Source organism: Thalassophryne amazonica, chromosome 23 (genome assembly GCF_902500255.1).
Source record: "Thalassophryne amazonica chromosome 23, fThaAma1.1, whole genome shotgun sequence".
In the NCBI taxonomy this organism is placed as follows: domain Eukaryota; kingdom Metazoa; phylum Chordata; class Actinopteri; order Batrachoidiformes; family Batrachoididae; genus Thalassophryne; species Thalassophryne amazonica.
The window spans coordinates 17,455,993-17,481,341 of NC_047125.1; the positions used below are offsets into that span (position 1 = coordinate 17,455,993).

A 25,349-nucleotide genomic window follows, 5' to 3' on the forward strand; every position below is an offset into this window, starting at 1 on the left:
CTGAAGGGTAAGGTTTTTTAATGTTAAGACCTTGCTGAAGCACGTTGAAGCTCGCTGATACACGTCCTAATACGCTGAACTCCTTGAAAAATTTTGGGCATGTTGAAAATTTTCAACTAGTGCCAACGTGTGACTTGTACGTCTGGCACATGTAGGACATAAATTGCAGGTAAGCTATGCAATTGCTGTCACACGTTTCTTGTAATTTACTGAGTCTAAGTACGTCCATCAGTGCTGGCCACTGATTGGCTGTAAGCTGCAGTCCTCATGTGGACAGATGGTTTCATTCACACACAGTAAATATTACCTGTTCACTTCAGTCTGATCCATCATGTGTCCACATAAAGCTCCTGATTTTGGAAAACGACATCTGAAAATACTTTACTGGTGTTGCTGGAAACATAACTTTTTAAAGCAAGTCCCTCTTTTTTTTTTCTGCTGAAGGTGCATTCCTCAGTGGATGCTGGTGTCGCTCTCTGAACACACAGAAGCGCTGAGATGATTTAAACTTTTAAAACACCAGTTGACCGCGATCAGGTGTGATCAAATAAAGCGCTGTAACTTGTTAAACTTTTAAAGTGCCATCGCTGTCGGTGTGATCACCAGACGACCTCATCGATCACGTCTGATCACAGCCAAATGAAGTGCTGTGACTCTTTAAACTTTTAAAGCGCTGTCAATGTCGGTGCGATCATCAGACAACCTGATGGATCACGGCTGATCAGAGCTGAATAAAGTGCTGTGACTCTTTAAACTTTTAAAGCACCGCCACTGTGAGATCTGTTGATGCTGATGGATCACACAGCACAGTACGGTCGACTGGCGCTTTTAAAGTATAAATCATCACAGTGTTTCATTATTCAGGTCTGTGATGACCTGATCAGGTCTGATCAGCAGACCTGATCAGAAAGCAACCGCTCGTCGCTTTGAAAGTTAATGAGTCACAGCAGTTCATTCATTCATGGCAGTGCTTACCACAGCCAGTCAACTCATCAGCATTCTGTCTGTACACGGCGAAAATGGTCCACCAAAATAAAAAATGAAAATAAAAAAAATGAAACGTTAAATTACTGTGTTTCTGACCCGCACCACACCGTGCAGTCTCGACCCGAACCACTTGGTGGAAACGGGGCTGTCGGCATACGCCGGTTAATCATTAAGGTGTGACAGCTGCATTAATTTATTAGACCTACGCGTTTTTAATACGGTCGGCATACGCAGGCTAAATTGTCAAGGTGTGACAGGGCCTTTAATCTTTGTGTTTCTGTTGCACAGATCATGTATGCCACTAGTCCCTACTCAGACCCAGTAGTCTCAGCTGACATCGATCCTCAGCCAATCATCGATGAAGAGGAAGGTCTCATCTGGGTGGTGGGCCCTGTCCTCGCCGTCATCTTCATCATATGCATCGTTATTGCCATCCTCCTCTACAAGAGGTGAGGTTATGAAATGATACAGCAGGCTGTATATCAAATTCAACCAAAACTGACAAAAGCACACTTGACGGGATGCACAACACACACATGTACCAGGAAACTGTATGTCGTTACGTACATATGCGCATTCAACATTCAAGCAAAATACAAAGATCTTCTTTCGGTACATGAATGTGGATGCGCTTCTAGCAGAACGCCTGAAACATGATTCAAGCGCAACCTCGCGCTCTAAATCTTGCAGACAGATACCTAACCTAACAAGCCATCAAAGCACACACCCACAATCCTTCACAGAGACACATGCGCTGACTGAAAGCTAATCAGACCAATCAATCTACCCCCAGTACAGACAACAAAGACAAAACTGTAGGAAACATTTACAGTACCACAGTCATTATCAATAAATCAAATCCAAGTAGAAGGCAGACACTTTTGTAAAGGATTGTAAATGTATGTATTTTGAGTGACAGGTTAAAGTACATCCAATGCAATCATCACAACCATTATATTGTGAAAAGAATCAATTAAAAATGGATACTAAAACCAACAAACAAAACCTAAGTATGTACTTATACTGTACACTGGAAATTTCTGGAGTCTGAATTGTGGAATGCATTATACAGGAATGAAAGACACATTTGGGCATTCATTCCTGTATAATGTATCTTATCAGTTTTATGTCAGCGTTGGTCACCAGGGTTTATTTAATTTTCATTCCAACCCCCCTCCTCAAAAAGAGCCTTGCAAAACCCATGCAACATTGGATGGATAGCGTCCAAATTTGACACACAGCTTCACCTCATCCTAAATGAGCATACACCCAGGTTTCTCCTATTACATGCAAATATGAAATAATGCACAAAATAATTTCTGCAGTCTGTCACATCTGCATTAACACATAAATGCAGCACAGTAGAATAAGCAAAAAGTATGATTTCCTATGATAAACATTTAGGGGCTGGAAGGGTTTGGAGAGGTTGTGCAAAAATAGGAATTCACCATTTCATTGTTTTCACACAGTAACGTGTGCCGAGTGACTTTACCAGACAGTGTCCCTGGTCATCAAATATGAATGTAAAAGCAAAGCTAAAGTCAAGTCAAGATCCTCTAGACCACTATGTCCAAGTTGCATCCAAATGGTACCTTCCCCAATACTATGAGAGCCAATACTAGGAGCCAGTGGGGTCCTGCAATCAACAACCAAATGACAAAGCCTTTGTTGAGACAACCTGACCAAGGAGATGGTTTTTAACATGCATCATTTGAACAGTATTGATTATTTTATATTAGCTGCCCCAGTTATGTTGGTGTAATTGGGGAAAACTGCACCAGAAAACACCCTGATTTACCTCTACTACCATTTCTAAACCTCCAACATTTACACTGAACCTTTGCTAAGTTGCTAGGTGACCAGTTTGCAAGATCACATACAGGCAACTACCCACAGATTTGTCCGTTCTATCCTATCTGGCCTCTTCCAAACTAACTTACTGTGATACATAAGGCAAATATTCTGCAGAGTTCATTGAATCAAATATCCACACCTAAGCAGAAATTCAGTGTAGTCCTCAAGAAGTAATGTTGGGAGTGTCAGATTAGTAAATGAAGAGTCAGCACATGCTATAATCAGTAATGGTACCAATACTTTAAAAAAATTTCATCACTTGTATCATTATATTGCAAGGAGCTTATGCATGGCTTCCAACTGTCTGTCTTATATGTCCTTGGGACTCATTCATATTAAGATTTACTTTATATAATATAAAGATTAATTTAACTGTGTGCTGGAACGCTCCAGTGCTTCCATTTACGATTACCAAACCTCTGCCATGTCAGTGAATACCTAAGTTCAAATTTTATGCGACAGAACACTCCTCTTGGGGAAATCAAAGAGCAACAATGAGCTGCTGAACCCTGGGAAGACATGAAGGATGGTTTTTGCAAAAAACATAAATCAGACTAAACTATACACATACACGTTCATTCATTTAAGAAGTATCTGCAACATGGAGGAAAGTCTGTATGTTTAATTCATCAGGGCCTAATTTATACTCATTCAGTGATAATTGTGATCCCAAATGTGGCATTCATTATCCCTAAAGCATAATTATTGAATATGCATCATTTGTGAATTTAATAAATGGAACAGTATTAGACCAATTTAGAGGAAATTAGGAGTCAAGAGATGACTTTTATGCTTGAACAAGATGCAATCAGCTGAAACTGCTTGAAATAACAGAGATACAATGTACAAATCTTAGATGCACCTGGGAAACTGTAGAGTTTGAAACAGAGGGCCCCAAGGCTGCATAATTGGGTGTAATCTCTGATGTCAAGCATCACTAATTTTGCATGCAAAGCCTTTGATGTGAGTGTGAGATGTTAGTTTCTTATGTAGTCAGTCATTTTCTTATTGCAAAAATTAAAACTGTCTGGATGTTTTAACTTGAAACAGCCAAAGGACTTATCACCTAATGCTTTGTCCATGTTTCTTTCCTTGCTGGCCAATGGAGCAGCAAACCCGATAGGTAAGTATGAATGAATGAATGAATTTATTCAGGACACAGACTCAACAATAACAACAACAAAAAAAAACAACTCATAAATAGGACAATTTAACAGTGAACCTGTGTGACCGAAAGGGTGTAGCAGAAGCAAAAGCTTATAAACGCCCACCCCTTTTACCACAAAAGTAAAATGTACACACGCACACACACAACAGCAAATGCCGGCACAAACAGTATAAATTAATCAAAAACAAAACAAAAACAAAAATTCAAACACAACCAGACAAACAGTGCACAACCCCCAAAAACATTAACAAAAATCTATAAACCTAGTTCATCAGATTTAGGGCCCTGTCCCACTGGTGTTTAGGAGGATTTGCGCATGAAATGAGGAGACAAAAGTTGAGCGTCCACAACAAAGGTGGGTGGAAATGACAAATGTTCTGGGGTGGATCAGCGAATACATGAGGAAGAAAAGCGGATATAACAGGGAACAGAAGCGAAGGCGACCGCGGAGGCGCCCCTATGAGGGGCAAAGCAGCCATGATGCACTCGCTCCATCTGTGCCCACTCTGTCTGCATGCGCGACATACCATTTGCGACCATGATGTGGCCGTGCTGGGCACGCGTCATATCTGTTTTGCACGCTGTCCCGGTCCGCCGCCAAACCGCGCCAACCCATCGGTTGCGGATATCAGCGGATGACAGGGGATATGCCGTGCGCTGGTTGTGTATGTCCTGCGTATGTCTTCAGTATGTGTTCAGACAGTGATGCGGATCTGTTCCGCAGCAGGATTTTTGAGCCGCTCAAAAATCCTGGCTGAGGACATGCGTGCCTCTGCGGATGATCACGGACGTGTTCGGATGGCGGCTGACTCATACAGGAATGTTACACGGTTATTGCGGTTGTTTGGCGGATGTGGGACAGGGCCCTAAAGAAGAAATTATATTGTTCTTATAGAGCCTTTTAAAGCCAACTAAGGTACCTGATAATTTGATGTTACCAGGACAATTATTCCAAATGTTAACACCTTTAACAGAAATGACTTTTTACAGTAGTTTGAGTCTTTGCCTTCTCAAATACTAGCATTCCTCTCAAATTGTAACTGGACTCCCTCATTGTAAACAGATCATGGACATGTTGAGGAAACAGTTTGTTTTTGACTTTATATTAGAATTGAATTGTGGTGTAATCAACCAAGTCCCAGAATTTGAAAATATGTAAACAGACAAATAATGGGTTTGTTGGTTCACGGTTGGGTTTGTTACTCATAATTCTTATAGCTTTCTTTTGAAGTAAAAATATTGGTTTTGTATGTGTTTCCCCAAACCTCAATGCAATAGCTCTTATATGGAACAAGTAATGAATTATATAAAACAGTTAATGAATGTTGCGAGAGGAAGTCTTTTGCTTTATACAGGATTGCAATGGCTTTAGACATTTTAGATTTAACATATGTATTTTCCAGCTTAATTTGTCATCAATAAAAACACCAAGAAGTTTTGTTTCAGTTACAAGTTCAGTTTCAGTATCATGTAATAATAAATTTCTGCTTAAATTCTTGGGCTTATTTCCAAATATAATACACTTAGTTTGACAAAAATGGAGCAAAAACTGGTTTGAATCAAACCATTGTTTAAATTTCTCTAATTCCTTCTCCATCCCAAATGCTGTCCCAAATGATCCCCACTACAAAATACAGTTGCATCACCAGCAAACAAAATACAAGTTAGGGACTTATAAACTAAACATATTAATATATAAAAACAACAATGGACCAAGGACTGACCCCTGGGGCACCCCACATGTGATCTTCAAAATTTCTGAATTTATCCCACATAAATTAACTACTGATACCTATTATAAATAACTCGCTATCCACTCATATGCCAATCCCGATACCATACTTCTGCAATCTGTCCAACAATAAGGCATGATCTATAGTGCCAAATGGTTTCTGTAAATCAAAACAGTGTATTTCTTATTCTCAATTGCATTTGTAATTTGTTCAACAAAGTCAATTAAAGCCAATGATGTTGTACAATGTTTTTCTAAATCCATATTGCTGCTCACTAAGCATAGTACAGAGGTTTGGAAAACAAATCATGAAATGGTGCAGTTCTCTTTCAACTCCATCCTGAATGCCACATTAGCATGTTATACCCCAACACTTTTCCACATTTCTCCTACTTCTGCAAAAAAAAAAAGAGAGGAAGCAGCAAGAACTTGCACAACATAGTAGGAACACAGTAGAAACCAATAGGGACATGGTGTGGTCTCAGTGAACATACAGGACATGGTCAAACTTTGGACGTGTTCAAAAATAAATGTGCAGAGAGGGCATATACGAATTACAACGCGGTAAGAACTGAAGGACAGAGTGACAACTGTGATGACATAATAATGACGTTAAAAAAAAAAAAACCCTGGGGATTTCACTGATTGCTTTTAATGTGCTGGTCGCTGTCTATGGTGCTGAAACACACACAAAAAAAGCTTCACCTCATACAAATGGAGGGTTGCTTCAAAGCATGCACACGCACATGCATGGAGCATATTTGAGTGCATGTTTCAATAGAGATGGGCACATTTGGCAGGAGAGCTGTTTTTCTGACTGTAGTTTATTGTTGAACCTACATGTGGACCCAAAAAACAAAAAAAATTGCAGAACAAATGAAAGAGGACATGCCTCAGTACTGAAAAGGACATGGGCAGATGCAGTGAGGTGGCAGCACATGCATAGTGCATTGGGATTGTCCAAAGACCTTTGTAAGAATAAACTGGATGTGGTAATGGTGCATGTGGTAAGAAATTAATATGAATGTGTTAGATGCTGCGAGAACATGGCAGGGACGGAATATGAATGAAGTATGGACTTGAAAATGGCATTTTTCCATTTTGACCACATCTCTGCTGCCTTCATCAAAATTTTCAGGATGCAGTGCATTCTTTTTCATCTGCGTGTGACAGGACCCTGAAACCAATGCAGCACACCATTAGCTGTATCTCTGGTATTTCAATGTCAATACTGGGGAACCAAAGTACAAAACAAATGTGACATTTTATGAACGCAAATAGACGATAAAAACTGGAGACACCCCAAGTTAAAACTGATGCAATCAAGAAAACAGCATTGAATTAATTGAGTTAATTGCTGACAAATAATGCTTTAAAAAATGTCAAGTATGAATAATAAGTCAAAGGGTACATCTAATGTCAATTTTTTTTTTTAATCGTTATAAACAATTTTGCCCCTTTACTGAATGCAATCATGTCTATTCAAGGTTCAAACCAACAAGAATGCACGAGTCATCGTTATGAAATGATCATGGGGAAAAACAAAACATAAGTGCAATAGTTGACTATGGTTTGCTTTGCAGGAAAAGAGCTGAATCTGAAGCTAGGAAAGGAAGTCTGCCCAACAGCAAAGAAATGCCTCTGCATCATCCCACTGACCCCGTTGAACTTCGACGCCTCAACTTCCAAACACCTGGTATGTTTTTCAAATCAAGCTGGTGAATTCGGTCTCATTTTGTTCAGTCTCAATTTAAGAAAATCTGCATTTTGAGAAGACATGCCAGTGTTACAGATTGCTTGCTTGAGTAAAGAACAACCAACAAATCATCAAACTCAACATTCACGATGAGCTTCTTTTCTCCCGGATGATTGCAATTGGAATGCAGTTGATACAGGTCTGCAGATGAGGTCAATCCATGTTTGTTTAATCCAACAGTCAATCACTTCTTAACACAATTGTAATGGCAGTTAGAGCATAAAAACAACCCATCATTAGTCCAAACCTGAAAATTCAGGAGCATTATGAAAACTTTCATCACTGAACTGTGGCTCAAACCTCTCAATGAGGTTCAGTTTTTTCACTAAATGTACCATTCTCTGTCACTGTTGTATGAGAACATGGATCAAGATTGACATAATAATAATCCCAATATCCCATCTTTGTGACTTGGATTGACATGGACTTGTAATACCATCCATGATTCCCCAAAGAATTTAGCATTGTGGAGGTAGCTTGTGGACAGGTGCTTAGGTAAGGTGCAGAGGGTCACAACTGACAGAAACCTCCCTGGAGAGTCTTCTCAGTGAAATAAAAACACGATGAGGCAGAAATGCAACTTTGACAGTTTCCTGGCAGCTGTCACTTGCCTTTGCGCTCAGGTTATCCAGGTCATCAAAACTCGTCACGTTTGCTCAGGACGGTGCCATGTTGCAAAAAGTCACAGGAGCAGCAATGCCGAACTGAGGGACACAATGTTATAGGTCTGTGTCCGGCTTTCTATGAGAGCCAAAAGGATGATGACTAATGATATAAAGGTGATATGACATAAACACAAGTTGAAAACTTGCGATGGCCTTTATTGGAGAGATGAGTGGTGGTCAGTGGTCACGCTTTAGCTCCATGGGGCCTTTTCACACATCGGGGAAACACCAGGTGTCACAGTCCATTCATCACCTGGAAAGGCGGCTCACATCTTAGCAGCTCCTCCTGACTGAACGAGACACACTCCTACTCTTGTCCAGGTCCTCTGGTACCCACTGATTTGGGACAGCTGTTCAAAAACAGCCAATAATGCTGGACTATCAAAGCCATATTTTTCAGGTCAGCCAGGATGAGAGGTGGATGCATTATCCCTGATGGCAAAGATTATGCATATTTATGAAAGCTCTTCAATGATAGTAGCACCATTAGTGCCCATTTTATTCTGTCAGAAGAGTATTTTTCCTTCTGGCTCAACGTGATCTCGACTGTTCCGACAATATGTAAATCTTCTGTCAAACCTTTCCTTCAAAAACTTCAATTCTTGACACCCTTACTGCATCAAAGTTCTTTTTCTTCCACGTCCCCTCTCTCCAGCCCCAACATCCCGAAGTGCTTCTACATTAAGCCACCTCTTTCCCCTGGAATCTTTTCACCTCTTCAACCCTCAGTGGATATTGTCATCTTAATGTTTGATTTACAGCGGATTGGAAATGGCACTTTCATTGTCCCAAGTGGTGGAAATAGATTTAGAGTAGGGGGTTGCGACAGAAACACCCCTGGTAGTCATTTGGAGAGATGTGAGAGTAAGTGGGAAAATGAGAGCCCAGCTTCCATTAGCTAATGACCACTTGTGCCAGTGAGTGAAAATGAAAGGCGCTGAGAGAATGTCATCATAATGGTGCACGCATTCTTAAGAAGAACTTGTACATGCTGTCACGGGCCAGCCTGTAACCTGCACTTTAGATTCCCTGCAGCTCAGCCCCATAAATATGGCAAGGAAATAAAAAAAGAACGAGATTATGATGCATTTTCTATTATATTTACATGTTGTCAAAGTTGAGCCAACTTTATGCTTTAAGTTCTGATACAACAAGTAATTAAATGTACTGCTTGGATTTTTATTCCCCGTCATTTAATGAAGTGCACATAGGAACACAGAGCAACTTCTGGGATTAGTATTTGTTTGTTGCTAATGCATAAAAATATCTGCAATTCATCTCCAAGTTTTCACATTTCATTACCCGTGATGAAACTTTTCTGGAGATTACCTAATGTGGAGCACACTGCCACCGATATCAGATAATAATTCTGATGTTATCTCATCATAGCAATTGGTTTATAGGAAAAACAAGGTCCAAGCCTTGATGGTCCAAGGTCTGGTTTTGTGAAGTAGCACTAAGGAACACAGACTGATGCCAAGATTTAGTCCTCAGGTTTTAGTCAGACTAAAAAAAAAAAAAAAAAAAAAAACTGGTGGCATGCTATGGGGACACACTAGGCAAGCCAGACTCATCTACCTGAGGAAGTTTTAGCCTGTTAGTCCTTGTCCAAGTCCAAGATGGCAATTCTTTCATCAAGAGAGACCTTTTCACCAAAGTTCCCCCAGTCTCTCAAATATGTGATAATTCTGGCTGATTTTAAAATCAACTTGCCATATTAAAGGATATTTCCTGGAGTACATTTGTTAAAAATCGTATCAAGATGTACGTAGGATTCAACCTGGTAAGGCTGAAAACTGTATTTGACAGCTGAATGATTCCCGCTTTCATCTTTGAAATCACCACACAATTGTCCAGTTGGCAAAAATAGGGAAACCATGATTAAAACTTTGTTGTTGGTTCCCGAACTTCAGCTAAATCCACTTATATTTAGTTTTAGCACACAAGAATTTTTACACAAGAACTCTTTCGACTCACATGTTCCTCAAAGAGTGCACATTTCAGCATTCAGAAAATTTTTGCTTCTTTTCCTTTTTTACATAGTTACCGCTCGTTGTGGGCAAAGAGAGGTTTCACGTCCACAGAATATGTGATGACAAATGCAAAAGTGAAACCACAAAGATAAAATGAGTGTGAAGAGCATTTGCGAAGGACAAGAAAATTCAGGCTATTTGCACGACAACTAGTTTGGACAGAACTTTAGTCAAGGGTTTTTCTTTGTCCAAGACTCCGTAGCTGGGAACCTTTAAAGAGCTCAGAGCACAGTTATTTTTTTAGTCTAATGCTATATTTTAACCACTTGTCAAGTACGTCTTAGCCCAAAGGGTTTTAGTAACACCACAAAACGCTGGGCCCTGGTATCCTTGTCTTATTGTAGGGTTGTGAGACTTGGATGCTAACCAGTGACGAAAGGTGATGACTGGATGTCTTTGGTACTTGGTCTTGGGTGCTAGGACCACTGGGTAACACTGGAATGAGTTTGTGGCAAACAAATGGCTACTTTGGGAGGAATACCACTTGCATGGCAAGGGAACATCACCTATGACTTTTTAGCTATGCAGCATCCTACTCTGGCCATGATCCAATACACAGGTGCCTCGGTGTTGAGGACCACAGTGGCTGAAGATGTCCATATCCAAGCAATACACCAGATGTTCAACCTCACCCAGTGAGGTTCTGTAGTGTGGTGCATGCTTCAAGACCTGACTTGATGTGACCATCTGTGGTTAACATTAAGTTTGCTGATACCATCAGTCAAAAGAACCATATTCTGACATGAATACCTAATCTCCAGAAAACTTTCATCACTGAGAAAGTCTTCATCACCTTTCTTTGATACCTGCAATGTATTTAATTATACCGCCGTTTCCTCCCCAGGTTCAGGTGCGCCCAGTCACCCCAGTAACCTCCATTTGTCAAGTTAGTCGTTCTTGATTCTGCTTTTTGACGATTTGTTTTGTTTTTTCAAATCCCCTCCCCACCCCCTTTCTTTGTCCAGTCTTTCATCCCCATGTTCACCTAATTCATCCGGTGTCATTCTAATGTCATCACAGGAGGTGGAGTTTGAAATGACTGCCTGAAAATATGTCATCACTCCAAAAAGATGACGACATTGGGCCTAACTTTTTGCTAGAAATTTTTGTTTGTTTGTTTTTAGGTTTTGTTCTGTTTTGGGGTGTTTGTGTGTTTCTGTTCGTGCTAACCACTGGCCACAGCTTTCTGCATCAATAACTTCTTATCTCACAGACAGTAGAGTCCCAGTTGGGGGGGCTCTATGACTTCTCATTGGTGGTTGTGTCCACATTCTCTTTATTAGCATGGCCGCTGCTTTGAGTGAGATCCACTTTTCCATTCCCCTCTTAAACACACACACGCTGTTTATCTAATGGGTCACCGTTGGCTTGTGGCTGGGCGTCGCCTACTTACAAGCCTGGTGACTAACCATCAGTCTGTCTGATTGGCAGGCATGGCTAACCACCCTCCAATCCCAATCATGGAGTTGGCGGACCACCTAGAGCGCCTGAAAGCAAATGACAACCTCAAGTTCTCACAGGAATATGAGGTAAGTTTCAATCCCAGTACTGATTAAACCATCAACACACAAGTAACGATGCTTTCCTGAAACCCTTCATCCAGTCATTTTGTCAAAAACACACAAGCAGACGCCCAATAAGGAGCATTATGAACAACACTTATGAAGGTTGTGGTGTTCATTGTATAAGCACGTTTTAAATCAAACAGGCCCATTTCATCAAAGATGCTTTGACTCAATGATGCAAGTGAAATCATTATTCACAGTTTCACATAATTCCTACTTTCCTTTTTTCTTCTAGGTGTCACAGTTCAACTGCTATCTGGCACATTAAATTGAAACATTGCTGTATCTAGTGGTTTACCCACTGTGTCCATCCAAATTAATTCTAATCTTACTAAACTTCACAGACAACCAAATTTTAGCAAAGAACACGTGTGTCAATCAGAGCATCAAAGTCATATATGCAATGTAAGTGAGACTTCATGTACATCTTGCACAGTGTAAAAAATGTAACTACCTTAAAAACGAAAACGTCAAACAATGAACCAGTAAGCAAATCGTATTTGTTGCATGTCAAATTTGAAGTTAATTTGACCAGATGATTTGCAAATCATTATTTTCTTAATAACAAGAGATGATGCAGACTAGTTACTTTACAGTCTCAATCTGTGAAGAGTGTACTGGTTGATTTCAAAATTTTAGAATAGATAAAATCCATGGTCTCCAATCAGTTGCCAGATTTAGTCATGTTTGTGCATTTTGCTGTGCTGGTACAATAATGAGACAGTGTGTATATGATGTCGGTCTTCTGAGGAGTAATTCTGATGATGTCACTGGTTTGTGATTGGTCTACAGTTGGGTGGGTGGTTAGGGGCTGGTGCATTTTGACCTCCAGGGCCTCTTAATTTAAAAACACAAAGAAAATAGTTCACTTAAAATTGTCAGTGCAAAATTTGCATCAATGTATTTTTATTGACATTTCCTTTGACTGACCAGTGTTGACCATGTTGGTGAACAATTTTATCACAGGTCACTGTGTCGAAAGACCTAAGGTATGATGTGTTTCAAAAATATTGAAAATCTTAAAAATTTGAAATAATTTTTCTAGACTCATTTAAAATTAGCAAAAATATTCTATAAATTATTATAGATTTTTTTTTTGGGGGGGGGGGGGGGGCATTATCCCAAAGTCCATCCATTTTCTTCTGCTTTATCCGGAGTCAGGTCGCGGGGGCAGCAGCTCAAGCAAAGCCGCCCAGACCTCCCGATCCACACACACCTCCTCCAGCTCCTCCGGGGGAACCCCAAGGCGTTCCCAAGCCAGCCGAGAGATGTAGTCCCTCCAGCGTGTCCTGGGTCTTCCCCGGGGCCTCCTCCCAGTGGGACGTGCCCGGAACACCTCTCCAGCGAGGCGTCCAGGGGGCATCCGGAAAAGATGCCCGAGCCACCTCAACTGACTCCTTTCGACGTGGAGGAGCAGCGGCTCGACTCCGAGCTCCTCCCGAGTGACCGAGCTCCTCACCTTATCTCTAAGGGAGCGCCCAGCCACCCTGCGGAGGAAACTCATCTCGGCCGCTTATACTCGCGATCTCATTCTTTCGGTCATGAGCCAAATCTCATGACCATAGGTGAGGATCGGAACGTAGGTCGATCGGTAAATCGAGAGCTTTGCCCCCCTACTCAGCTCTCTCTTCACCACGACGGTCCGATACAGCGACCGCATCACTGCAGATGCTGCACCGATCCGTCTATCAATCTCACGCTCCATCCGTCCCCCACTCGTGAACAAGACCCCGAGATACTTAAACTCCTCTACTTGAGGCAAGGACACTCCACCGACCTGAAGAGGGCAAAGCACCTTTTTCCGGTCGAGAACCATGGCCTCGGATTTGGAGGTGCCGATTTTCATCCCGGACGCTTCACACTCGGCTGCAAACTACCCCAGTGCACGCTGAAGGTCCTGATTTGACGAAGCCAACAGAACCACATCGTCCGCAAACAGCAGAGACGAGATTCTGTGGTTCCCAAACCAGACCCCCTCTACACCCTGGCTGCGCCTAGAAATTCTGTCCATAAAAATAATGAACAGAACCGGTGACAAAGGGCAGCCCTGGCGGAGGCCAACATGCACTGGAAACAGGTTTGACTTAATACCGGCAATGCGAACCAAGCTCCTGCTGCGGTCGTACAGGGACCGGATAGCCCTTAGCAAAGGACCCTGGACCCCGTACTCCCGGAGCACTCCCCACAGGGTGCGCCGAGGGACACGGTCGAGTGCCTTCTCCAGATCCACAAAACACATGTGGACTGGTTGGGCAAACTCCCATGAACCCTCGAGCACCCGATGGAGCATGTAGAGCTGCTCCAGTGTGCCGCAACCAGGACGAAAACCACACTGCTCCTCCTGAATCCGAGGTTCAACCATCGGTCGAATTCTCCTCTCCAGTACTCTGGAATAGACCTTACCGGGGAGGCTGAGGAGTGTGATCCCCCTATAGTTGGAACACACCTTCCAGTCCCCCTTCTTAAACAGAGGGACCACCACCCCGGTCTGCCAATCCAGAGGCACTGTCCCGGATCGCCACACGATATTGCAGAGGCGTGTCAGCCAAGACAGCCCCACAACATCCAGAGACTTAAGGTACTCAGGACGGATTTCATCCACCCCAGGAGCCTTGCCACCGAGGAGCTTTCTAACCACCTTGGTGACTTGGGCCTGGGTAATGGATGAGTCCGCCTCTGAGTCCCCAGTCTCTGCTTCCTCTTCAGAAGACGTGACGATGGGATTGAGGAGATCCTCGAAGTACTCCTTCCACCGCCCGACAACATCCCCAGTCAGGGTCAACAGCTCCCCACCCGCACCGTAAATGGTGTTGGTGGAGAGCTGCTTCCGCCTCCTGAGGCGTCGGACAGTTTGCCAGAATCTCTTCGAGGCTGACCGATAGTCCTCCTCCATAGCCTCTCCGAACTCCTCCCAGACCCGAGTTTTTGCCTCTGCGACCGCACCGGCTGCGGCACGCTTGGCCTGCCGGTACCCGTCAACTGCCTCTGGGGTCCCACCTACCAACAAAGATAAGTAGGACTCCTTCAGCTTGATGGCATCCCTTACTTCCGGTGTCCACCATTGGGTTCAGGGATTGCCGCCGCGACAGGCACCAGAGACCTTGCGACCACAGCTACGAGCAGCCGCATCGACAATGGAGGTGGAGAACATGGTCCACTTGGACTCCATGTCTCCAACCTCCCCCGGGATCTGGGAGAAGCTCTCCCGGAGGTGGGAGTTGAAGACCTCGCTGACAGAGGGTTCCGCCAGTCGTTCCCAGCAGACCCTCACGATACGTTTGGGCCTGCCAGGTCTTACCGGCTTCCTACCCTCCCAGTGGATCCAACTCACCACCAGGTGGTGATCAGTCGACAGCTCTGCCCCTCTCTTCACTCGAGTGTCCGAGACACGTGGCCGAAGGTCAGATGATACGACTACAAAGTCGATCATCGACCTCCGGCTTAGGGTGTCCTGGTGCCACGTGCACTTATGGACACCCCTGTGCTCGAACATGGTGTTCGTGATGGACAAACTGTGACTAGCACAGAAGTCCAACAACTGAACACCACTTGGGTTCAGATCGGGGAGGCCGTGCTTCCCGATCACCCCCCTCCAGGTCTCACTGTCGCCGCCCACGTGGGCATTGAAATCCCCCAGGAGAACAATGGAGTCCCCAGTCGGAGCACTATTTAGTACCCCTCCCAGGGACTCCAGGAAGGTCGGGTACTCTGCACTGCTGCTCGGCCCGTAGGCCGAGACAACAGTGAGAGACCTGTCCCCGACCCGAAGGCGTAGGGACGTGACCCTCTCGTTCACCGGAGTGAACTCCAGCACTTGGTGACTGAGATGGGGAGCAATAAGCAATGCGACCCCAGCTCTCCGCCTCTCCCTTCCACGGCCCAACAGCCAGGGGCTGTGAGCATGGACCGGGCTGCCGGGCCACCCGCCCTCGACCGCCGCCCTTATCCCAAAGTTTTACATAAATATATTGAATTCATTAGTTCTGTATAAGATAATAAAAAAAAAAATCTTTCACAAAGGTATTTCTTTAATAAAAGAGAAACTGTCTGCAACTGTTATCTATTATATTAACAGACAACTCAAACCTCAGGATTTTAATGGCATATTAATGAACAAAAACAATATTCAGTATTCAAATGCACCATGTCGGCATAAGATTGTTTAATATAAATAGCTATATCATCCACATGCATAATAACTCTGGTAATTATTGAATACCATTTATTACTGAAAAATACATCATTTATTTTCTATTAGAAAAGAACATGATGTATCCTGCAGTTTGTCTGGTCTTTGTTGATTGAAAAACTTAACTTTTAGTCAAGACTGTGGAAGTTTGTGCATTTCCAGTTTGATTTATGTTGATTCGAGACACACAAAAAAAAATCCATCATTCCTAAAACTTTGGCACAGTGCTATAGCTTCCATTGCAATGCACTTTATGAAATAAATGGATGCATCTCATAATTACTTTACATCTAATGCCAAGTGTAAGAGGACCTCAAACCCCTGTGGACTAAAGCCAAACAAAGGTTCACAGCACTGTAGATAAACTGAGAACATTAACAGAGCAAGACCATTTCAGGGCCATTGTGTGGGATGAAAACAGTCACTGTTTCTCTGGCAACCTCTCAGTCTGTAGGTCACGCAAAAGCTCCCAAATCTATGAGGTCACTGCATGGGTGTTTGCCAAGACGCCCAATCACTGTTCCAGCTTAAGTACATTGAATTCCAATTTCATTGTGGTTATTCAGGAGCTGTGGAAAGTAATTTTCCTGGCACGCTGAAATAAAGTTTATTATTATGTTGCATATACAGAAGCACTCAAAAGTTTGGACACACTTTCAATTGATTGGGCAGCTAGCTCTGCATGCTAGCTGCAGAGCTTGGAAGCTGCCATATTACCAAGTTATGGAACACGAAAATATATATACATACACTGTTACATATAATTTAATGCTCGACTTGTACACTTCTTTTGTGCATTCATTGGTGACCCATGTTGAATAAAGACCTGTTCTTCAACACTGGGCTTTATGTGGAACTGGATGCTTTGCTGCATCTTCTCTGTATGGCGTGTTTGACAATTCTTTGTTAATTTGAGTCTGGTCTGCTTGAGGTTTACTCCAACAATCAAATACGCCTGAGGGAGTTTTTCAAATTACTCTTACCAATTTCCTTGCTCAGGGGGATGGGTAAGGTTAGACCTTACCCTTATGGCAATCTATCATAATTGTATATTTCATAAGTGGGATGCAAACATAAGGTCTACTTTACATGTAGCTGCCTGCATATAGCGTTTAGTTAATATGCACACTTACAAGTAGACAAAACCAAGCCCCCCTCCGATCTTTGGTGTGTCTCAGATGGAGGCTTGCACTCAATGCTGGGAATCGAGAACCAAAGCAACACTTACAGTTCAACCTTGACCTGTTCAATGAATATTTTGGCAAAATTCGGTGCAGATAAGGAGGCTCTGCAGCTACATGACCAATTAATTTAACATGCAACGCTATTATAAACTGTCCATCCTGGCAAATGTGCCAGAACAACACTGGCAAACAGTAGATTACACATCAACATCAAGAAACTGCAAAAAAGTGGAATTCAATCTCAGCTATGAACGCTTGCTCAAATTTCTTGTAGTGTAAATCATTCTGATGCAATAATGGAATTCCTTTTCTTGACAGTCCATCGACCCTGGCCAGCAGTTCACGTGGGAGCACTCCAACTTAGAGGTCAACAAACCAAAGAACAGATATGCCAACGTGATTGCCTATGACCACTCCAGAGTTCTGCTCTCCGCTATTGATGGTAAGCTGCTCAGCTGCATCTTCCCTCCCTTCTGCTGCTGTATCGAGTCTACAGATATCCATGTGTCTCACACATCAGAAACATCACTGGACTCCACTTTTGAAAAGCATTCACTTGCATCTATAAAGATGCTTGCAGAAATAGAAAAGTATCGAAATAAGCAAATACGTTGCGCTCAGAAAGTATTCACAGCGCTTCACTTTTTCCCACAGATGTTACAGCCTTATTCCAAAATGTATGACATTCATATTTTTCCTCTCAATTCTATACACAATACCCGATAATGACAATATGTAAAATGATTTGAGATTTTTGCAAAATCATAAAAAAAAATAAATAAATAAGAAATCATATGTACATAAGTATTCAGAGCCCTTTCCATGAAGCTCAAAATTGAGCTCAGGTACCTCAGGTGATCATCCTTGAGATGTTTCTACAGCTTAACTGGAGTCCACCTGTGGTAAATTCAGTTGATTGAACATGACTTGGGAAGACACACACCTGCCTACATATAAGGACCAACAGTTGACCATGAGAAACAAAATTCTCTGTTCTGAGGAGACAAAGATCGAACTCTTTGGCATGAATGCGAGGTGTCATGTTCATCACCTAGCTAATACCATCCCTACAGTGACGCATGGTGATGGCAGCATCATACTGTGGGGATGTTTTTCAGCAGCATGAACTGCGAGACTACTCAGGATTGAGGGAAAGATGAATGCAGCAATGTACAAAGTCATCCCGGATGAAAACCTGCTCCAGAGCGCTGTTGACCTCAGACTGGGGCGATGGTTCATCTTTCATCAGGACGATGACCTGAAGTACACAGTCAAGATATCAAAGGAGTGGCTTCACGACAATTCTGTGAATGTCCTTGAGTGGCCCAGCCAGAGCCTAGACCTTAATCTGACTGAACATCTCTGGAGAGATCTGTAAATGGCTGTGCACTGACATTCTTCATCCAACCTGATGGAGCTTGAGAGGTGCTGCAAAGAGGAATGGGCAAAACTGCTCAAAGATAGGTGCACCAAGCTTGTGGCATCATATTCAAGAAGACTTGAGGCTGTAATTAATGCCAAAGGCACATCAACAGAGTATTGAACAAAGAGTGTGAATACTTACATACATGTGATCTTTTAGTGTTTTATTTTTCATAAATTTGCAAAAATTTCAAACACTACTTTTTCATGTTGGCATTATGGGGTATTGTGAGTGAAATTTTGACAGGAAAAATGAATTTACTAGATTTTGGAATAAGGCTCTAACTTAAAATATTGGCACTATCAGCAAAAATGTATCCAACATTCACTTATAAGGGCAAAGAGATGCAGGTGATGACTGCTTACTTTGAAATGATCACCTTGGCACATTAGAAAACATTTGTTGTCCAGCCACCATGTACACAGTCTACTTCTGCACATGATGTCATCCCACTTGTGGACACACTTTTATGACCACATTAACTCACAAGTGATATGTAGAACACACTTGATACTAGCACCATAGGGAGTATTTAAGCTTACCACTCTTGCCAGCGTGCTTGCTGGTGGGGTGAGTAAGGTTGAGATCTTGTTCATGTTAAATTTTTGAGATGGCGTTGCTGTATAAATAAACTGAATTGAAATTTATCTGGCAACTCTGCAACACTTAACTGTCATACATTAGGGTTCCAACAGATGCGTATTCATAGATTTAGCTTGAAGCATCGACTCGACTTTATCCATGATGTTACTTAGATGAGTTAAGAATTTCCAGTTGATTTGAAAAGGCTCTTTAAGTGCCATCTGCTTCATCCGTTTATTGGATCGCATATAACACACAAACACAGCCATTAATTAACCATTTCTACTGAAATGCTCCCATTGAGGGTGGAAGAAAATAATGTAATAAACTGTATGGATAATGTGACAACAATAGATAACAATGCTTTGCAACCTCTCACAACTGGCAGCTGACTGTTGATGGGTGCCATTAGCCAGACGTAAATCACTGTGTCGGAGCTGGCGAGTTGTTCTCAGGAAGACGTGAGGGATTTTCTGTTCCTTCTCAAGATTACGCAAAGTCTTATTGAGGCGGTTGGGGTGGGGGGGGGGTGTACATTTATGGCATTCTGTGAAAACAGGGGATATGGGATTTGACACGAAAATTCAAAACAACTCGTTTTCAAAATTGTGTGGCAATGGCTCAGCAGAACCTTTGGAATGCAGCGATTTCAATGCATTTGTTGACTTTATCACATTGTAACTGATTTTGTTTAATATTTGAAAATTGGCAAAACACCTCAGAGTTGTCCAGCTCTAACAAACACAGGATTACCTTCAACAAATTTGTAGTTAATTCACATTTCCTTCAGCCTGAATTTGGGGAAATTGTGCTTTTTTTTATTATTATTACTGTCCATTGTCTTATATAAACAGGTTAGGTCAGGTCTGGGATGATGCACTGGTGCTGTGCACATCCACCACACTACAGAACTACATGGCAACCACCCAAGTACACAAATCCCCAGTTCTCAATGCAAGGCCATACTTCAAAATTCCTTTACATTCACTGCTGGAACAATAAGCCACACTAATTTGCTTGTTCTATAGGTCATATGGAGCCAAAATGGGGGGAAAAAACATTTGAAAATCCAGGCTGATAACTTTAAATGTGTGAATTTTGGAAAGCAGAAGTGCGCGTATGCTTGTGAATGTACATTCGGGTCTATAAATATAGCGTCCAAGTCAAGACCAATACCTTTAGGGGTAGAGCATGAGTCACGACCAAGACTTTGGGATTTTGGAGTGGTCAAGGCCAACATCGACAAAAGCAAGTCTGCTTTCAAGATCATGAATTTAATTGGACTTAACGTTACCTCTGCTCGTATTGAAAAGTGAAATTTTGGTGGGGGAGATGAGTTCAGCAACTCTGAGTCAGAAGGTCAAACATAAGAAGCATATCAAAACTTAACAGGTAGTAAAAGTCTTTGAGCTGGATATTGAACTATTCTGATAGCTTACAGTAGAGTGCGTTAATAAAACAATCAGATTTTTTCATTAAAATTCACACGTATTCTCATCCAAGAGGTAACGATCAAGTGAGTGAGTAAGGTCGTTTCGAGCGCAAGATGGTACTCGAGTACGATATCACTAAGTACTTCAGCTTTTTGGCCTTTCAACTTAAAATTTTAACAGTTCAACAACAACATTGCATTAATTGCCATATTAGTGTGCAAATTGCACTTTTAGACGGCCATTTTTATTTTGAAACATCGGGAGATTGATGCTTGAACATTTCCAAGTCATTGAATGCGTCTTGGGCTTTGTTTACATCATCAAGAAATACAAATAGTATGGTGTTGTATGGTAAATCTTTCCAGAGTAGGCAGTTATCAAACTATGATTGAGAATGCAAGGAGAAGGCTCATGAGGGAAGCTAACAAGACACCATTGAAAAGTTTGAAGGGGTTATACGGCTCTGTGGCTGTGATTTCACAAAAGCCATCGGCCAGTTTTATCCGCGAGATCACCAGTAATACAGCTTCACAAACAGAGAAGGATGCGTGAGAGATTTGGGCCTAGATTTAATGTGTTTTCTTGTCATTTCTTGCTTCCGAGCTTTCGCATGCCAAAGCACTGAGATATGCGTGATTGCTAATTGGCAGGAATAAAAATCGTCCGCGTGATTAACGCGACACTCAGTTATTCCATTTCCTGCGAGATTCTTTCGTATTGTAATGAGGACAACTGGAGACGGGGCAAAGTGTAGCGTTTGTCTAAACGAGCACACTGGCAGGGAAGATTGATTGTACAAGTTATCCAAATCCTGACTGACGGAAGGCACAAAGGCAAACTCCACTCACAAATGTGCATGAAACAACTTCGCTCACTCTCAGTAAACCGCAGTAATGTGTCTTTTCGCTTTGGCTTTTCTATATGAAAACATATAGGGGTGAAATGTGTTTATCCCTTGTCCATCATGGACAATTTCTGCAGTGAAAACAGAGGGTGAGACAGAGCCGGAAAATAACGTGGGTGGGTTTGGAATGTTTTATTTGTTTTGTTTTGTTTTTCTGTCGAATATGTTACCTGGGAAGTAAAAGGACCACTTAGGGAGGTGTGGTGGTGGTGGTGGTGGTGGGGGGAAGCAGTTGGAGTGAAGGGATTCTCGGAGACGTGGCGTCCATGCAGATGAGACTTATCTCGGTCGGCCATGTGTGCACAGAGCCCCTAAACTGCCAGTCCTAAAGCATTGACTAGCTGTCAGCTCTGTCGCCTTGCCGTGGATCCGAAAAAGGCTTCTGTGCCTTTCATTCCACATAAGCAAAGAGAAGAAGGAAAAGCGGGGAGGGTGGAAATTGTTTGGCTGTTGTTGGTTGGATTTTCTCTCTGTGAGCTGATAGACTTTTACAGACCGAGCTGTCTACGTGAGGCAATTGCAGATATGAGACGGAAAAACAACAACAAAAAAGTGTTCTGTTGATGGCAATACCCAACAGGTTTATGCATTAGTTTTCAAATTTACATCCTGAAATCCTCACTGAATTTTATTTTTGGCTTGCAACAAACAAATGGCATTCTTTCACCGTGGGACTTGGACATTATCTGGGGCAGAATCACATTTTACCTCAAAATACTGCAGGCACCCCGAGAACTACAGTGTAAAGAAGCAAAACGGCACCAGTCATATTGATTCATACATCTTGTTTAAATGTGACTTCTACCAATGCAGAAAGTGTCACGTTTCTTGACATCAACAATGCTGAAAGCTACAGATGCTATTAGATTATCTGGGTTTTGAATATTCCACTATTTGTTGTGAAAAAAAAACAATTATTCAGGTTTTTCTTTCCAGAAATTGTCCATAAGTCAATCCATTTCATACAGTAAAATTAATACAATCAGTGACAGCAAAAGGACTTGGCTCAAGTTCAAGGTTTATTTTTGCCGATCCTTTGAATCCATCAATTAATAGAATATTAGCAAAATACCACCTATACCTTCTCTATACTGTGATTCTTATGTTATATTGACATCTTTATCATCTTACATTCTCCATTTATACCAGACTATTGTTTAACCATATTTAATCTTTAAACATTTTTTTTTAAATATCCAGTTGGTGCCAACAATGTGTGACACCAACAGTCGTAATAATAATAGTAATAATAATAAAATCACTCATCTCTGTTAACATACAGAAATGTGTGAGTGGAAATGTGTTGCCTTGTTCTTCTAAAGCACTTTCGGAATTGTTTGATGTCAGTTTCACTCATATATATTTTTATTCTTAAATTAAATTCAAAATGTGGTGGAACTGGACCAAATAATGTGCAAAAAACCCTTTGGTGTGGCACAGATTTATGACAAATCAATTCAGGAGGACCCTTGCATTGCATTATGTTTTAATCAGCTGACCAATCAACAGAAGAACACAGTTTGGATCTGTCCCACAGGATTTATTTATGATAAATGTCCCATTTCAATAAGAAGGGGAAATGACAGTTTCTCTAAAACAGAAGGGTTCCCATATTCCAATGCTGTATCATGTTCTCAATATACTTTTGCCAATATACAACTTGCATATTAAAGTTAAATTGCTCTAACCCAGTACATCTGAAGTTCATTCATTTCAATGTCAATGCTGGGACTACTGTCTTTTTTCACAGTTTAAGCCAGTAAATTAATACTAGGTCAAACAGAGAGACATCCCTATCACTCAGTCTTCAGTTATACGGGATGCTTACATGTAATACACTGCTTGTACAAATGCCAACATTTGACAGTCATCTTTGGACTCATCCCTAAATTATCTTTTCACCTGCAAAACACTGGTTCTGTAGAGCAATCCTAGCATCTTCCTTTTTCTCTTTCTAGGTGTCCCTGGTAGTGACTACATAAATGCCAACTACATTGACGGGTACAGAAAACAGAATGCCTACATTGCCACCCAGGGATCATTACCAGAAACATTTGGAGAGTTCTGGAGGATGATTTGGGAACAAAGAAGTGCCATCATAGTCATGATGACCAAACTGGAGGAGAGGTCTCGGGTAAGAGACAGAAGGACATAAACTCCCAGTGCCTTTTGTTTGGAGTTGTAACTTGACTTAAAGGGTCATTCAGAAGAACCGTTTTTAAATTTAATTGTCTCTTCCCTGACCTATAAACACAAAACAAAACTATGAACAGGCAAAGCAAAAATGCATCACTAACCAGCACCTCTGAATAATTTCAATAAAAACTGTGTGGTCTTGCTGGTTGGATTGAAATGGTTATTGACCCCATCAAGTGTCAGATGTGGGTAATTACTGTTCTGGAGTTTTATTTGAATTTTGCAACATAAAATGATGACCTTCTAAAATCTCCTCATGGCAAGTAAAACTCAGCAATATATATAAATATTAAAATCATGACCTCTGCCACGATATATGAATGACACATTACTGCAAATGCCAGTTCATTATTCCAAAGTGTGCTGCGCTTACTTCCACACTACAGCATCGCAATATCATCGTAACCAATGTTCATACACTGCTTCATAGGTATTCTCCTTTATAACCCTCTGTTTGTTTGTTTTTTTTTTTTTGTTTGTTTTAGAGATTTTATTATTACATGCCAGTACCAGAAAACATAGGAACCTAACCTATGCTAGCCTAGCATAACACAGTACGTTACCTCTGATGGAAGGATAATGTATCGTTAAACACAACAATTACTTGAGCTTTTTTTGTGTGCTGGAATCCTTCTGCATCTCTTGATTTTTAATATTGAGCTCCTTCCTTTGCTCAGTTATTTTGTTGCGGTTCAAGCATTGTTTCAACAGAAATACTGTGATATAAACCTGAAATTTCCAGATAGTTAGTTAGTAAATAGCGGTATAAGAATTTTAGTCCATATCCCAAATGGAAAGCATGCTTGCCTGTCTGCCTGAATGTTTAATCATTATATCCTCTAGAGGGCAGAGCAGAGCTGTCATCCCTGGGTCACTCACCTGAAAATTAACATTTGCGCTTTTACCCCAACTATTCTGAATCGTTTCTCTCTGTTGCTTGGCAAAGTGATATTCAGATGGAAAACACATCGCACTACTGTTGCGACATTTTCTCTGTCCATCTTGTCATTGTATTACTCCGCTGAAACTTGCTTTAATGTTGCTTAATGCCCGAGTTACGTTTCCCTGCTGCCAATGACGACCGACACGTAGACCTGTTTTTACAACACCACGTGGCGCTGATGTTTAGTCACGACTGACTGGCACACTTCACTTCATTAACCCAGGACTGCTCCCGCCACTGGATTACAGTTTGTGATATAAAAAAACAAAAAAAACTTACATCAGGGCGGTTCAAAGACAACACTGAAAAGCTGCAGTGGCTAGCTGTATGCAATTGCTTCTCCTTTAAGGTCACTGTGGTCAAATGGCACTCACTATGTCTCTGGCACATCTTGCAGTGTGTGATCGAGCTTGTGAAAGCTTGCACAGGCTCCGTAATCAACTGACCTTCACACTCGCCTGCCTTCCACGACAATGGGCCAAGGTATTAACGGGGATGCTGACTGAATATGGGGAGCAGTTTCCTTTGCATTTGAAAAGCAAAAAACATACTTTGACTGCAGTGTGACATTGTAAAGCACAGAATCTATCAATTCATTTTCAGACCAGGTGGCCATTTACCCAACACAGAACTGCTACGTTTACCATCGATATCTGGAGTACATAGTGTGAATTTATTGCTTCTGACAATATTAATTTTTTTATATTAATCACATCATTTCGCGGGAAGCACCCA

General features: G+C 41.8%; 1 protein-coding gene across 1 annotated transcript in view; it reads left to right on the forward strand.

The window, feature by feature from the left end:
* The window catches only part of LOC117505142 (receptor-type tyrosine-protein phosphatase delta-like), a 167,329-nt gene that overhangs the window by 126,495 nt on the left and 15,485 nt on the right, over nucleotides 1–25,349 (forward strand). The window contains 7 exon segments of the mRNA XM_034164697.1: nucleotides 1,276–1,436; nucleotides 3,950–3,964; nucleotides 7,325–7,437; nucleotides 11,040–11,081; nucleotides 11,627–11,724; nucleotides 17,452–17,575; nucleotides 23,434–23,609. Coding sequence (XP_034020588.1) covers nucleotides 1,276–1,436; nucleotides 3,950–3,964; nucleotides 7,325–7,437; nucleotides 11,040–11,081; nucleotides 11,627–11,724; nucleotides 17,452–17,575; nucleotides 23,434–23,609 — 729 coding nt within the window.